General features: G+C 36.1%; 1 protein-coding gene across 2 annotated transcripts in view; it reads left to right on the forward strand.

Moving 5' to 3' along the window:
- The window catches only part of tmem132e (transmembrane protein 132E), a 436,219-nt gene that overhangs the window by 370,503 nt on the left and 48,322 nt on the right, over positions 1-17,394 (forward strand). For both annotated transcript variants that reach the window (XM_032576596.1, XM_032576595.1), the window contains exons 4-5: positions 7,795-7,987; positions 17,180-17,323. In XM_032576596.1, the coding sequence (XP_032432487.1) occupies positions 7,795-7,987; positions 17,180-17,323 (337 nt within the window). The remainder of the gene's footprint in view (positions 1-7,794; positions 7,988-17,179; positions 17,324-17,394) is intronic.

The raw sequence follows: 17,394 nt of genomic DNA on the forward strand, positions 1-17,394 counted from the left end.
AGGTCAAGAAATATGTCATAAACCATTGATTGTAGTGAAGTTGGGAAAGTTTCCACCATTTCTTTAGCAGTAAAATACCCCTTTAGGACAAGGCACTGGCTGACAAAGTACAGACAGTATTTTATAGGGCAAAGCTAAAAACTAGGTCTGTCAACATTAACGCGCTTACATGCAATTAATCAAAATATTTTATGCCGTTAATATGACACAGTGCAGATTAATTGAACTACTATCTTGACCTAACAGCCTTTCTCCATTGGAGGGTTATCGAGTTCAAGCAGCACGTTATGATTCAACACACGAGGAATGACAAACGACAGCAAAGGATGAAGGTTTTCCGTGACGGCAACATAAGTTGAATATTTTTCAGCTTTCTTGTATTGCGTCACGAGTCTGCATGTAAACATCCACATGTACGAGCTTGACATTTCACATGCACAAATTACACCGGTCACTCGGCTGGATGAGGACAAGCCACAGTCGCCTCATTATTTTAGTAACTTAATTCAGTAAGTGAAACATATCTAATCACATTTATTCAGATTTTCTTCCTACAGCTCATGAAAACACAACCTTTAAGATTAGAATATTAAATCACATCAGTTAAAAACAGAAAAACACATTAATACAAAAGTGTGAAAAAATGTATTTAAACTGACTGTATAGCTTTTAAACTGGCCGATCAGAATTGAGTTTTTGTTCCATTTACTCCCATTAAAATACTAATAAACTTTCTTGGATACATGTTTTTATTTTCACATTTTATCTGATTCAGAACAGCTCTATGTGAAACATTTCTTCAAATATTAGTGGTTTTATTGTGGGTGTTGAATTCAGGTAAATAATCCCTTCTAAAAACACACAGAGAGAACATCCATCAGGTTTTACTCCTGGGGCTTTACAAGAGCAAAGGTTGGCTCCACCTCTGAGCTCCAGCCACTGAGGGGAAGCAACTAAAAATTAGCAACCATCTATCAAACTTTGCAGTGCGTTCGGTTCATTAAGAACCGAAGCAGTGGGAGTTTGACTGGAGACATTAGCAACGGCTGCTCCACATACCGGCATCCCTGCGGACGCCCTTATGGCCGAAAGAGGAGTCGCCGGAAGAAACAGAAAGTGGCCCACCATTTCTCTCTTGTTTACACCTTTCCTGCCATATTTGGTGACCCGTGTCTTGTAATTTTTGCCGCCCTGTCAACATGTGGGAAATGTCCAGCAGGGGTCAAGCGTGGATGGAGGAACCGTGTGTCAGGGTGCATTTAGTCAAAAACTAAACCAGGTCTGTGTGAACCTGAAAGGTAAACGACGATTGTTCACCAAAATTCATGAAAGAAATCAGGTTTTAATGTTTTATTCTGATCAAGCTGACTGGAAATTACTTTAAAGAAGTTAAAATGGCCAATTCCTTTTGGTATTTCCATGTAAAAATTTGTTAACGGTCTATGCTAAACAAAAATATGGATGGCCTTTCTGGCAAAATAGTGAAGGAGAATTTAGAAATAATTTCTATAATATAATAATTTCTATCTTTCTTGTGTAGTCTCGGTACATTCACACCCATTGTAGCAAAAAGCGTAGCACACAGTTTATAAAAAACATTATGAGGAGGTGGCAAAATACGAACCCAGAGGAATGGAAATGTATGAAATGAATTCTTGTATGGAAGGATTTATCAACAATTGGAAGGAATTTAATAAAAAATTTTATATTTAGTGTTTGTCTCTGAGGTTAAGGCTTCAAAATTAAGTAAATGTAATCATGATTTTTTTTTCTCACACCTGTCCTGTGTTTTTGATCTGAATTATTTGTATTACATTTTTCCTCATCATAGTCCCCATATATTCTGAAGTTGTACAATATGTTGTTTTATTTATAATGCTATAATGCTTGTTAAAAGAAATTCAAATCTAAGTTGATTAGTTAATTAATGTCAGTACGAAGCGAGCGCTTGAAGCTGAAGTCAGATTCCTTGTTTGTGAAAACAATCTTTGCTAATAAAACTGATTCTGATTGGTTTGGGTCTCGTGTTGCTTAACTGTAGATGCTAACAGTCCATCTCAGCTGTTAAATACACATTCATCCACCAGTCTAAAATGAAACTCAAGCTAATTTAAGGTTAAAATACAAACCTGTGGCAGCATTAATGCAGCTTTACAGTCACTTCTAAGTGAAGTGAAAGTTTTAGTTCTTCTGCTAATTCTTTCATCATCCTTTCTGTCTTTATTCTTCACTTATTTTCCTACAATTCCTCCTCTTTTTTTAAATTAAACTTTACTTAAGTGCTGGAACTATCCAGCGTACTTTGTCTTTTCCTGTAACCGTCCACCTGGAACAATCTCATTCTGTAATAGCAGCTGCTTGGTAACACCGCATGAACAAATGCATTATTGATCGCTGTCGGTGGGCTTGGGATAAATAATGCTCTCCAAATCAGCCTGGTAATATCGCCGTTGCACCCGGCGCAAAGAAAAAGTCGATCATTTAATAAGATTCTGGGATTTTTTAAAATTTTTATTTATTTATTTTTTTTCTGCTTTAAGAACTCCGTGGGATAAAAGATAAAAAGTCATTTTGTAAAATGCTGGTAGCTGACTGCCAACCACTGAGGAAATCTGAAACGGAGAAAATGTCTCTTTTAAAAGAGAACATTTTGCTCATTTGGACGTCTGTAATGTTTGTGTTAAGGATTTAAAACATGACTGAAAATGGTCTAATTTAATTTCTTTAATTAAAAGAGATGAGTGATTTTCAAAAAACATCCAAACAAAACTCTAGTCCTCGATTAATGTAATTTTTTTTTAAAGATTTTATTTTGGGAAAATAGTGGTTTCCTTTTGTTCTTTTTTCTTTCTCCAGTTAACTCCTTGGGTTTCCGTAGTTCAGAGTGATGAACTCACCGTGCCCTGAGCCGCCATCTTGTTTGACAGGCGTGTTTTACAGCTTTTACTGTATTTATTTGGACTTTAGATTCAGGTTAACTCTGATGGTATATTAGAGCCTGGTTTAATTACCAGAATAAAGTTTTAATTTTACCATAAGTTATAACATTCAGAGAATAAAGTAGTACTTTTAAGAGAAATCCAACATAAAAGACAACAAAAAAAATAAAATGAGGAATGTTGATCATCTTGTGAAGTGATACTTTGGTACATGTTTAACAGATAATACTTAATACCTATTAAAGATGGAAATACTTCCAACATATTAGTATGAAATTATTGTCAGTAACTGAACTTTAAAACAACTGTGTGTTTTGAAGAAAAGGACTGAGTTGGCTCCTGAAGCTTTTCTCTCATTAAACAAAATTTTCCCCCCCAGATTTTATGACTTATTTTCTAATAAAAATTCATCATTATTCCGTTAACACCATGACTGTATTTTCGTAACTGAACACAGATTCTCAGAGCCCGGCCTGCCAGCAGGTTAAATTTGCCAGATTTTGCCGTCATCACTACTGTAAGGAAAATTAAGATTCTTTTAAACCTGAACCTGAAAACTATTGGTCTTCAACGTAGACATCAAGAACCTCAGAAGCAAAAAACACTAAAGTACAAGAGAAAAGGATGTTAAATAGGCTCATAACTGAGCATATTATGGTCTATTTAAGAGCTCCATTTCCTTTGTTGAACCATTTTAACCTCTGCATACATCGTTTTTATTCTTCTGCTGTTGTCGGCCTGCAGCTCTTTGATCCATTGAACTCTCCCTTTAAATCAGTTCAAACAGACCTCTGATCAAAGTATAAAATCCTCCCCTCAGCTCTGAAAAACCCCCAAGCCCTGCTTTTTAATATACACACTTTGTCCTTTGCACAATGTACATCGTTACCCTAATGGGAACAGAGCTCTGCTTTCTTGAATCATGTTCGTTCCTTCTGCCCTTTGCTATGAAGTTATCCGTCTTTGTCTTCCCCCTTAGGTTGAATATAAATTTGTTTATTCATCACTTATCAAATCTGATTGTAGATTGTAGACGCTCTGACTGTTAGTGGAGAGGAGGCAGTGAGGCAGGTTAATTCATTGGAGGAAATGGAGATTATTCCACATAATAGAAAAGAAATATCACTTATTGTCCCTCAGTGGGGAAATTTAGCAAAGGAACAGGCAAGAGGAAACATACAGATTCACACAAAGATATAAAAATATAAATAAAAAAAAAGAGAGACTGGGGCAGCCTGAGAAAAGACCACTGACATATTAACAGCACCATTAGAAGAAATGTGCAAAAGAAATGTGACTAGAGTAACCTAACAAATTCTAGCATTTTTTATGTTACTGAAAAGCAAACATTTACAAGAAATGGAAAAACTTTTTAAATAACAGCAAGAGGTAATTACTTAAGTCATATGGGTCTTACAATAGTAATAAGTTATTAGCTTAAATCAAGGTCCTATATCTTTCTGAAAAGCTACTTCCATGTTTTGTCTTCAAGTGAACTACGATATTTGCATGAGAAATTAGACAGAAATACTTGGTAAGATTTTGTGTTTTTTGCAGTGTGTTTATTGTTTTGTTGTGTTTTATTTTAGAATTTTTGATCCCCAAGTTCTAGTGTTATCTGTTCTTTACAAAATTAAAGTTTATTGGCCTTTGAACTGGAACCGGAAAGTAGTCTTAAAACAATGTTATCGTTTATCGCAATAAATACTAAGCAAAATTTACCATGAAAGGCTTAGTTAAATTAAAGTGGACTAAACAGGGTTGGTGTGAGTGCACTCTTGATGTCAGCTTTATGTGGATGTTTGGGTCGGCCTGCAGCAGGAATCATTTTCATTCTGATTCTCTTCACCTGGATAGAGGAGCCCTCTGTCTCTCCCTCCCAGCTTACAGCCAGTCGGCCTCATATGGAGCGACTGTACCTGCGCTGCCTCCCCTCCGGTGGGCCGCGTCGATGACAGCTCCACTGACTCACAGACAGACAGGGGTGTTTGTTTTCAGTGAGTGATGTCGAGACAAATAGGCAGAGATCTCTTCACGATGTTCCAGGGAGAGAAACCCGGTGTAGGGGAGGATCTTACGGAGTTTGATCTCGCTTTCATTAAAAGCCTCACACGCCAAATTCAGGGGGCGGTCTCCTGCTTTTGTGAGCGAGCAGACAGCGAGCGCTTCACTCTCGGCAAAAGGTGACGTCTGGGCGGAACGACTCCCATCAGGAGCGGAGAGGGAATTAATTTGCGCCTTCACAACCGGCGAGACAGTTTAATGTTGGGCTTCTTGAACCCGGGTATTACAGGACTGGCGCTCAGGCTTTTGATAACAGGTCGGCTTTCATCGCTCCTGTAACACCGGCGTGTTTTGCGATAGTAAAAATGAGGTGAACAAACAGGTGGGGGGGTTGCAAGGAAATTAGAAAAAAGCTACAAAAATGGAGTTGTAATCGAAAAGGAAACGAGAAACGGCTGCAAAGATGGAGTTGAAATCGACAGTTCATGAGACAGCAAAACGTGTCAGGTGTCATTCTGAGCAACAAACTGAGTTGGAAGCCTCATATTGAATATTTTAGAAATAAAATTGCAACAACTATTGGAATATTGTTTAAAATAAAACATAATACATATAAATACTCCTTGAATATGCAGTAGTTGTCATATTGCTCAGAAAGTCACAAAAAGAAGCTATTATGCCTATTAATAAAGTAATAATGTGAACCAACTGATACACTTTTTATTCAAATACTTTAAAATGTAATAACATTGTACATATAAAATACTGGACATGATTTATTAAGCATTGAACAAAAGTTTTCCTTCTGGAATTCAGAAATTATTTAATTTAGCAACTACATTACTATAATTTAGGTAATTATAGTTTACCTAAATTATAGTTAAGCTATAATTTACAAGGTTTGTCAATATTTGAACATGCTAAAGAAATAAGCCAAGTCAAATCTTGATGTGTTTCAGCTTTTTTGTGAACTTATCTACGTATATATATACAGTATATGGACAGTAGATGTATTCCATTATTGTAGAGTGGTGAGTCTAAGAATCGGTTTTGGCAAATGTAAACCTTGGATTCATCCGATTCCTTTATTGGTAAATTATTGATTTGTAAAATAATAGTTTTGTTTTCTTTTTTGTAATGTTGTAAATTTACCAAACTAAAGTTAAACTGAAAATCTGACATCGGTTTGCACAGGTTGCAGAAACCCTGCAGGCTTTTCTGTTGGTGGGACTCTAAAGGTGAGAGGGACAGACGTAAAACTGAACCAGGATTAAAGAGCGCTGATTGTTTATCGACAAAAAGATCTTTGCATTTAAAACCAATCATTGGTTCATTTACAGTTTGACAACTTCTTTAAACGAGTAGATAAGGTGAACCAAACCAAAGCTCAGTGGTTTCATGCATAAAGGAGAAAGAAAACGGGTGAAATTGGCTTCCATCCACTCAGATCTCCTGCAAAATATTAAAGAAGTCAGATTCATCTGAAGCCATGATACCTCAGAAAGATTGGTTAAAAATCTGACCTTAAGCTCCTTAGTGCCATTCTTACATCTAAAAACTCAGCTTAATGTAATAAAGTAAGTACACCCTAGAACAAAAATGACATAAATTAGACATAGATGTTAGTTTGTACAGATGTTGTTTCAGGGGGTTTAACATTCGTTTTCATCTGGGATTGTAAAGTTTTACTCTGTGCTCCAGCGGGTTCCCCTGGTTCAAGTGGTCAAACACTTTGGTGGAATTCCCCGTCTTCATCGGAACATGCGTGCAACATGGATGCATCCTACTTTGTTTTTTCTCATTTGAATCTGAATGATGTTTTTAATATCTGTAGAGTATTTCTTCCTATGCTGTATATGTTTCTTGTATTTTGATCTTTGTATGAATGTGCATACTTCCTTTTGCCGGTTGCTTTGCTGCTAGAACACCTGAATTTTCCACAATGAGGGACAACAAACTGAAAATACTCTGAGACACCAGATTGATAGAGAAGTGTCTCTATAAATCTTCACTTAAAAGTGACCTGTTATGCTTCCAAGAACAGGTCAAGATTGGTCTATACAAACCATGTTCATTACATTTTTTGCACAAAATCATTGTCAGGTAATGAGATTTTAGTCTAGTCAAATCCTTTCGGAATGAGCTGTTTTTCGGCCTCCGTCACTTTAAATCCAAATAAGCAGCTGCTAGCCACGCCCCCCCCAACTCAAAGTTTGTGCTCACAAACTAATGCATAATTATGCAGCTGCTTTGAAAAGCAAAAGTGGCACGTCCTGCAAAACCAACAAGAATACATCAAGTGGTTTCTGAAGAGTGAATCAACAGCAAAACTCTTGTCTTTTCCAGTAGCCATTGTACACTGCCTACAGCAGTAAAACCAACTGAAAAAATGTGCTGCAGCTCAGCTTGGGTTGCTAAGTAACGGACTGGGCTTAGTTGGGGTTGCTAGGTGACAGGGATGTTTTTGAAATAACTAGTTTTCCAGAAAACAAGAAACATCAATTTATTGCCAAAAAACAGATGAGTGTTTTTTTAACTGCTTAAGCTGTTTTTTGAAAGTAGTTGAAATGAAAGTATAAAGACTTTCATTTGGGTAAGTTCAAAGTGTAAGTTTTGAATAATAGGTCCTCTTTAATGTACACATTAATATTTTCTACTTCATTTTGGGCAATCTATAGAAGTCCATTCTCGTATAGTAACTTTTAAATGTTTTCTACTCAACAATATTGCTAATTATTACTCTACTTCATTTCCAGAAAGATCAGAGTTTCTTCCAGTAGTCTGCAGAGTTTTTCATAAAAATGTTTTGACTGTGCTTTGTGTGTCTTCTTCTTTTTTATTGATCTGGCAGTGATGTGCTGGGGAACGTGGAGGTGATGCAGTTGGATTTTGAGATGGAGAACTTCACCAGCCTCTCGGTGACCAGGAGGATCAACTGGAACATCGACTACAAGGGACAGAACCCGGTGCCGGACTCGGAAAAGGTCGTGACGGAGCTCACGGTGGTGCAGCGGGACATTCAGGCCATCATCCCTCTGGCCATGGTGAGTAGGATTTTTTTTTAAAAACACTTGAAACAAGGTCTGGAACTGGATTTTTATGATTATTCCCTTCAAAAAGTTCAGAAAACTGAGTACAGCTATAGGAAAACATTTGATTTCCAAGCTACTTGGTAAATGCATTTCCCAACGGAGAAAAAAAATCTGTATTTCAAAACTGAAAGTATCTTATTAAGTCCTAAGTTGAATTCAGTGAAATGGGATGAAATTTAAAAGCTGGCTGGGTTGACTGTGCATGCCTGACCCCTATAAAATTAGATTGGTAGTTTTTACATAATCCTGCTGAAAGAGACAGAAAAAACAACCTGTCTGTACAGGTTTAATTTTGAGTTTTTAAAATTTAAAACAGATGGCAAAAGGATAACAGATTTTTTTTCCCCCCTGTTTTTCATTGAAGCCATTAGCAGACCTGATCTCATCAGCCTTGATCCTTTCATTTTATTCTCGCAATCCCTTTTACATTTGGGCAGCATGGAGATTATTAAAACATTTGCTTTTGATGATATCAAGGTATGGTGTTAATTTAAGGGTAATACATTGACATTTTAATATTCATTTTTAATGCCTTATTTCTTACTTAACCTAAAACATTGAGTTATTTTTCCGTTTCCAGCCATGTTTTGGTTTTTTTCTTCTCTTAGCAACCTGTGGGAAACAGTAAAGGTATCATATACGTAGTTACCTGATTCATGCAGCAAAATTACTGTGTAAACTTCAGCCAGTCTCACTGTTACCTGTAATTATTCTGCAAATTACAGCTGCTTGGTGAACACTTATCCTACAGGAGGGATACACTAATATTAACAATGACCTAAAGTGTGTTTTACAACCCAAACTATGGTGGTGCTGTTTTCTTTCCCTTCCAAAACACTCAACAGAGAATTACGGGGCATCTGAAAACCTAATGGATCCTGTTTTCATTCTGCACAGAAAAATCCTTAATATTCATTGAAATGAATGTTTCTACATCAAAGTGTTTATAAAAATGCGGGTCCAAAGCAGCTATATAAATTTTCTTTTCATAATTTTTTTCATTAACTAAATTGAAAACAATTTAAACACAAATTACCAGTGTTATACAGTTTTAAACATGAAGGTTTAAAACTGCATAACACATTAATTGCATATTAACTACACATTATTATTTATGTATAATTGCATATTAAATATCATTATGCAATTAATATCTAAAACGTTGATACTGTTTTACATATTAATTGCATATTTAATCAATATTTTAATATTAATATTAATTTAATAAAATAATATTAATGGCCTATTTAATCAAATTTATCATACAGAATCTCTACCACTTCAGTTGCTCCTTAATCCAGCCATATTGTTAAAATATATTTCTCTAAACTTGATGTTGGAAAGTAAGAAAGTCTAAATTTCAGACTGAAAATTGACTCATTAAGACTTTCATTTACTTTTGCCAGCAAACTATTGAGAAAAGCTTTTGAAAATTTTGGGAATTCCATTAAATCATAAGGAAAATGTATGCAAACTCCTGGATTTGAAGAAGCTAAAAAAATCATTATTGTTTCTAGTTCTCAGGGAGGTTGTCTTTTTACAGTGCATGAAGACTTCAGGCTTAACTGTATTTCATTTAATTAAATCGAAACAGGAAAATAAAATAAACAACAAAATGTGAAAGGCTTTGGTTGTTCTGCAGTTTTCCGAGGGTGAAATGATGAAACATAATAGTAATCAACACCTACGCTGATGACATGATGATAATTATGAGCCAACAAGTCCAAGTGTCCCCTGTATTTTCCTGGCTCCAGGTAGTAATTACTGAAGGCAGTAAACAGATTAAGAAAACAAAAGGACATTAATCAAGCCAGAGACGTCGGGAGCGTCAGACTCCCCTCTGCCTTTTGCCCTAATCATCATGGATTTAAATTATTGTTTTTGGCTGTAATGACATTTTACTGCACTTGATAAATTATTGTGAGGATTAGACGCTTGTGTACAGTCGGGTTTCCTCCAGAGCACTTAGGTTTGGACAAAGGTAATCTCTGTAGACTGAGACTTCTCAGCAGGAGTGTTGAATTGATATGCAGCAACATAAATAATGCTAACAGTTTATTTGTGCGTAGCTGTAGTTCTTAAGGCCTAGTGCTGGGCTTGTCAGCGAGATAACTCCCAGTTGCCTGGTATTTGTTTGCATAATGAGATCTGCTCTGCATATGAAGCTCCATTAAATATACTTGAGCTCCAGTTATGATGTTGTGGATGGCCCATCTGCTGTAACATAAGGCTCACTTAAAGTCTCTTGTCCTCCCTTGACACTCGGGATTTGCATGCATATTGTGCCCAGATGTGTTGAGCAGCGCTGCAGAATGAGAAGAGATGGGTGCTTCTACCACTTTGTCTTGTAAAACAACTTCAGCTCCTGTCAGACTCTTGTTTTTGTTTCATAATTAGAAATGTAAGCAGAGTTTTCAGTTCATGAGTTCAGCTCACACTTTCGAGAACCTCGCACAGTTCTTTAAGTCTCATCATTTATCGTCAACATTGCGGGTGAAAGATTTGCGCCAAATATCTGCTGGAAATAAGATAAAATATTACAATCTTGCAATTTGAAGAAAGTTATTTGAATTTCTTACATAATATGTGATAGTTTCCACACTGAGGCAATTTACCCACATTTTGGTGGTTCATTTGATGGAATCTGTAGTGAATTTCAAAAAAAATAAATCTCAACATAAAAAAAATAACATTTCTCTCCCATTTACTCAGTCCATTACAGCCTCTAACCTAAAGTCCAGTTAAAGTAAAAATCAAACCAAACATCTCTTTTGCCTTTTTAAGCACCGTTTTATATGTATGGCTGAGTCCTGTTGGTTTGCATCGTGGCTTAATCTTCAGATGCAGCATCTTTTGTTGAATATCTTGAAAAAGCAGCTTTAACTGAGAAGAATTGTCGACGTCCCGATGAGAAGCAACTGGTTTACCAGTTTCCAGTGATGTGCAAACATCTTGAGACCTCGTTCACGTTTTGCTGTTCATAGCAATCAGCACGACTTTCATGTAATCTTTTAAAAGGTCCTTTCAGAAGTTTTCATTTGAACTTTGGCTTCTTTGCGTTTTTGAACTTTTATAGTTTTGATCTTTTTATATCAGACATTTTTGTTCTGGTATAATAATTAGCTGTCACCACGTCAGTTCATTCAGGCTTTGACAACCAATAATTAAAAGTAATTTTCCAACATATAGTCATATTTTACTGTAAGGACAGGTGTTTTTATGGCTACGAAAAAAATATCAGGAGGTGGATGGATACAGGGCTACCTGATTGTTTTCAGAGAATCTTTGCTCTTTTAGGCCTTTTAAGTTTGATGTGTGAATCATTTTTGCAAATAAAAATCCAAGTAGCAGGATGTGAAACGGCTCATACAGCTGCAAGTGTTATTGGGTTTTGTTTCTAAAGACTAAAACCTCCTCCTAATGCACAGGTGTCAAACTCCAGTCCTCAAGGGCCGGTGTCCTGCAGTTTTTAGATGTGCCACAGGTACAAAACACTGGAAGGAAATGGCTTAATTACCTTCTCCTTGTGTAGATCAGTTCTCCAGAGCCTTGCTGATGACCTAATTATTCTGTTCAGGTGTGGTGCAGCAGAGGCACATCTAAAAGTTGCAGGACAGCGGCCCTTGAGGACTGGAGTTTGACACCCCTGTCCTAATGAATCTTCTTCAGGAAAACAAAACATTTCATGATTCTGAAGTTTGACCTTTTTCTTATTTTTTGGGGCTTTCATCAAACGCACACATGTGATAACGACACAAAAATCTTTTATTCAAACTGAATTTTAGAGGATGCATAATTATTCTGTATTACACTCACTAGCTGTGTTACCATTAACCATATAAATGTGTAATTTATAAGTAAGTTTGTAATTTGTAAGTTTTTTTATTAATAAAAACATTGGCGCTAGGATGAGGTGGCTCTTTTGGCCGTAAATTGGTTTATTTTTGTAAAACTGCAGTAGAAACACTTTTTCACATTACATAACATCTCGTCATGAACAACTTGTAATGCTGAAAAACAAAAGCCATGTTTTTTAATGACTTATCACATGAACAAATGTATTCATGGGATTTTCATTGCATTTCTTATTTAATAGAAATACTGCAATTGTAAAATTTTAATTTTTTTATTTGTTACACTGGTGGAATGTTGTCAGTTTTGCGCATATTGTAATGGAAACACAACTATTGTTGCAATTCGTTCATTATATTTTGTTTTCTAATTTTAATCTTGCTTAAAATCAGTCTTCTTGCTCCTTATTTAAGAAAAACGTTTTGAAAACTACCCTAAGCATTTCTGCTTTTGTGCCCGAATGGCTAGCAACAGTCCAGGTTAGATATCGTCATCGCAATATTTCTAAAACGGCTCACTACAGTAATCCTGTCATAAGACAAAAATGCAAAAAAATTGTTTGTCTCAAGAAGTTGGATTCACTTTCAGGACAGAAACATTGATTAAAACATGCTCCTTCTAGACAAAGTCTGAAATAAAGTGAGGATTTTACTCTGTTACATAAAAGATGATCAAAGATGTGACTTTGTTAGTTTCCAGGTGTTACTTTTGAACAGCTTACAGGGAAAGATCTCCAACATGTTTCTGTTTTTATTTAGCTTTTCACAAGAGCCAAGTCTGGTGTACTGATGTGAGAGTGTAAAGTGTTGATTTCCCTTTTTTTCCATGATCAGTCGACAGTTTCATCTGAACAACATTTTTTTAAAAATATATGGACCATAACAAAATATTCAGCGTTGCCCGAAACTGTCATAAATGTATCAGTTTTTAATGGGAGATAAAGGCGGTTTTATACATGAATAAAAAGAAGAATAAAAAGATTTTATCTTTTTATGATGAAAAAAGATGAAATCTTAATTCATCATAAAAAAGAATGGTGGAATTTTATGCCACCATTTAGCAGGTTTTCATCAAGTTTTAGGCTTTTCATTTTTCTGTTATGTCATTCAAAAGTATTTGGTGAAAAAGAAAAAACAAAAAAGAATGAAAAGTTAGAAATTTCTTTTCTTGTTTTGAAGCAGATTGGAAAATGAACCCGGCCCTTTAAAGAGAAACGTTGTACGTGTTGGTGTGAGACCGTCTATCATATATATCGTAAGTGACTATCTGAGAAAACATTTTAACAAAAATGAAATTCTTTCCAGCCTTTTGAAAAGCAAAGTTTTCTCTGCCCAAGTTAAAACTTACAACCTTTACAAATAACTTTGTTTCTGAGATCTTTTTCGGTTTTGTTGGGTTACAGTGGCTTACTGCTTATGAATTCACCCAACCGGCATCTAAAGAGGCTGAACTCTGCGTGCATCATTGTTCTCCTTATGTTTCTGCTAAATATTGGTCCTTGTAAGTCTGCAGAGTTTTCTACTGCTTGGTTTTCACAACCCTCAGCTTTGGATGTTCCCTTCTTTATTTTTTAAACATGAAAATACCGCAGCCAGGTTTGTGTTTGGAGCATCATCACTGCATGGTTAAATCAGCTGCTATCAGCACAAAACACCTGACTTGGTTTTTTGCTTTGAAGAGGGAAAAAAATCCAAACAAGAAGGAGGCTGGTGAATGTTGCATCACATGGGGTAGTGGCAATGCTTAACGTTAAGACATCTACCCAATGTTTAGAATTTTTTTTTTTTTTTTTTATTCATTGTTTCTCAGTCTGGAGAAGACAAAGCCATAAATTATATGCTAATATATGTCAGCCTTCATTCATAGACACACAAACACGTCAGTGAAATGTACAGTTGAAGATTTAATGTCTGACTAAAATATTTTGCCTCAGTACCCATCAAACAAAAAGCCAGAGGCCAGATGGAGCTGCTCGGTAATGGATTTCATTAAATAAGGGGGCAATAACTGCAAGTAAATGACTCTTATCTCTGGGCAGAGTTTAGACAAAACGGAAAGTTTTCACAGAGAAACTGACTCCATTCTGCACAATATCTTCCAACAGGACAGAGGTTTGAAACTAATCTTCTGTAAAGGCTTGAAAACAGATTAATGTATAAATGGTGTAAAATACATTAAATGTTTTCAGGTTTAGTCTAGACTAAATAATTGAAGAAAGGTACAAATTTGGCCTTTCAGCAATGACATTTGATGTACACTGACACTTTTTCTGTCATTTCTTAAGAAGAAAAGAATTTTTTTGTCTTAAAATATTTTTGGTGTAATTTTTTGCTGGGAAGGTATAAAATGCCACCTGCAGGAACAAATGTGGCCCCTGAGGTAAAAAGCTAGGAAACCCCAGCTCTGTATAGTTGAAGACACTGAAGCAGCCAAGCTTAAATTAGTTCAGAACAGTATGTACCAAATCAACAAAGCCCGTTTTTGTACCTGCCAGAAATCTGGCTGCCTTTTGCAGACATGGTAATTACTGAAATGATAACTCTGTGCAGTGATGACTGTTTTTTTCAGGTAAGCATAATTAGAGTTCCCATAGCAGCGTACATTTATGTGCAAAGTGTGCCGTGTGGTGATTTCACTCCAGATGCCAAAACGGCGAGTGGAGCTTAGGAGGATGATCTCTTTCAATTAGGATTTTACCCCAGAGTCCAGTCTGTTACCCACACAGGATCCACTGTGGAAATTAGACAAATTTTTAAAAAAAGAAAGTCAAAAAAGACAAAATCCTTTAATCCAGAAAGAAACTAAAAGATGCAGCTAAAGCTTAAAATTCAGCGTAAAGCCCCCTTCTTTAACTCTACTATGTGTTGGACACTTTTCTTAATATAAGAAAGAAGAACCTGCTGACTAATGTTGGATAGTGATCCAGGAAATGCTGAATCAGTAGTTGCTATGGTGACTAAAGGTAACTAAAAGTCACTTCAACAGTGACCTTTAGTGACTAACTCTTCTTCTAGGGGAGTCTGTGAATGTTTATATGCTTAAAACTAAAATGTTTTTGCATTAAATATCCATTTTTTTATACATAGTATTCATGTGATGTCACACTTCCGTGAACTTTGTAACTGAAAGCAATCTTGGCAGGCAGTTACTATGACAACAATAAACAAACCACAAGCTAAGAACTAGCTTTAGCCTCACTTCCAGCTTATAAATAGTATAAGTACATTACATTGTAATCAAGCAATCAAAAATTAAAATTTTTGAGTATTTTACCCACCTCTCTGTAATACTAAGATAAATATCAATGATATTTACTATAGTACTTACTGCCGAACTAGCAAAATTAGTTTAGCTAGCTTTCATCTGCAAGGTAAGAAGGACATCTGCTGTACCTGTACGTTTCTTCATGAACTTACTCTGCCAGTAAATGGAGCAGTTGGAATTGTAATTAAAATGATATATATATATACTGTATGTACAGTACAGACCAAAAGTTTGGACACAACTATGTGTCCAAACTTTTGGTCTGGACTCAATACAGACCAAAAGTTGGTCTGTATTGAGTCCAGACCAAAAGTTTGGACACACCTTCTCATTGAATTCAATGAGAAGGTGTGTCCAAACTTTTGGTCTGTACTGTATATATACAGAATATATATATATAGCTGCTGGAGTAGTTTCAACTGGACATTTTTGTCCCATGTTTCAAAACGTTTGGACACCCCTGCTGTAATGTCTACAGACACACCATTACGTATATGTAGTTATGTTTTGCAGACTATAGATTGAAAGTTTACTCCCAGCTTGTAAATCCAACTTTTTACAAATGAATTTGCACATTTTTAGTTTTAAGAAGTGCAAATAAATGCAAATTTATGCTGTTAGACAGAGGTTGCAGCAATCCCAGAGTTGGGTGAAGTCGGCACAATTAACTATCAAGTGGGGGTCAAACAGAAAACCAACAAAAACATCACAAGTGTCGTGTAATGTTTGTTTTGTGTGTTAAATTATAATAAGTGCAGAGCTTGCGTAATTCTCCTCTGACTGCTAAACACTTCTTTGCCTTGCAGTTTAGATTAAGCCCACGAGGGGAGAGATGCTACTGTATGCTCTGCAGACTCATTAAAACTGTAAAATGAGAGCTGCGCTGAAATTTAAATGTACTATTTTTAGTTTTAGGAGACTTTCATGAATTGAGACTGTCTCCTGGGTTTCTCCTTTGCCAAGAATGAGAAAACATATCCCCCCAAAACTCATAAATAAGTAATGTGCATATATGTTTAAGTAAATCAGTGAGGATTTAACAAAAGAGGATAATATTCCATTTGTAGCAGTATTTATTCAGGGTTGTCAGTCAACAGAAGGAAAACATTTATTTAAAATAAATATACCAAAGGTGATTTAAAAAAAAAAAAAGTGTCATTCTTCCTACAAAGATCATTAATTGACCGACAGATGTCTGGATGTTTATCTGATCTCAATTTATTTAGTATAAAAAATGTCTGCAGATGCTCAGAGTTTTTAATAGTTTGGGTCAAATTGTGAGTTTAAATAACTGCAACAACCTCTAATTCTCCATTTTACAGACACTTCATGAGAATTTACTCTCAGTCTAGCTTGCTGAGATTATGTATTGGATGAATTTTTAAAAACTCCATTCTGCTCTTCTTTGGTCTTGAATGAAACTATTCTACTTATGGTTTCTCTTAGAAAATTGTTTTCTTCGGTTTACCCAAAAATCAGTTTACGGAGAACGAAAACCTTTACTGAATGGGCAGAACAAAATATACCATATGAAGGAAAAGGAAGCATTACTGAAACGCCTCATAAAGCATTTTCATTCGTGTTACGACAATACGAAGCATCTTAAAGTGCTATAACTCCAATCATATAAAGGTTAGATGCATCACACCCTGCGGTGCACTACTATAAATGTCTATCCTGAATTTTAGACCCAATATGGAACCAAAACGACTTTTCTGTATGATTAAAGTAAAGGGTAATACTTTCCTGTTCTTTCAAATCTCATTTTCTGTTATTTCCACTCACTCATTGGGCGAAAAGTGCCCTTGAATTGAAAATGTCAGTTGATGAAATCCAAGGAAAGATATTTAAGTGCACCGAAATGAGCTGCGGTCTGGCTCTGAGAGCGTCACCTGGACGGCACAGGGGCCGCGATGGTAATGATTTTTAAATGTGGACTTCGCCTACGCTGATGAATTATGGAGGAAAATCGCTCCCTGCCTCTCACTGTGGCATGAACGCCTGTTTTTTCCCCTTCCCTCCCCACAGGACACAGAGATAATCAACACGGCCATTCTGACCGGACGCACCGTGGCCATTCCCGTCAAAATGGTCTCCATAGAGATGAACGGAGCCGTTGCCGACGTCTCAGCCTTTGTGCAGTGCAAGTCGTCTAATGAAGACATCGTAAAGGTACGGTAAACCACATTTCCTCCATGCCTGTGTCTGCGAGATGTGATTCGGGGCAAATGTAATCCCTTTAG

The sequence above is a fragment of the Xiphophorus hellerii genome, chromosome 11 (genome assembly GCF_003331165.1).
Source record: "Xiphophorus hellerii strain 12219 chromosome 11, Xiphophorus_hellerii-4.1, whole genome shotgun sequence".
Classification (NCBI taxonomy): domain Eukaryota; kingdom Metazoa; phylum Chordata; class Actinopteri; order Cyprinodontiformes; family Poeciliidae; genus Xiphophorus; species Xiphophorus hellerii.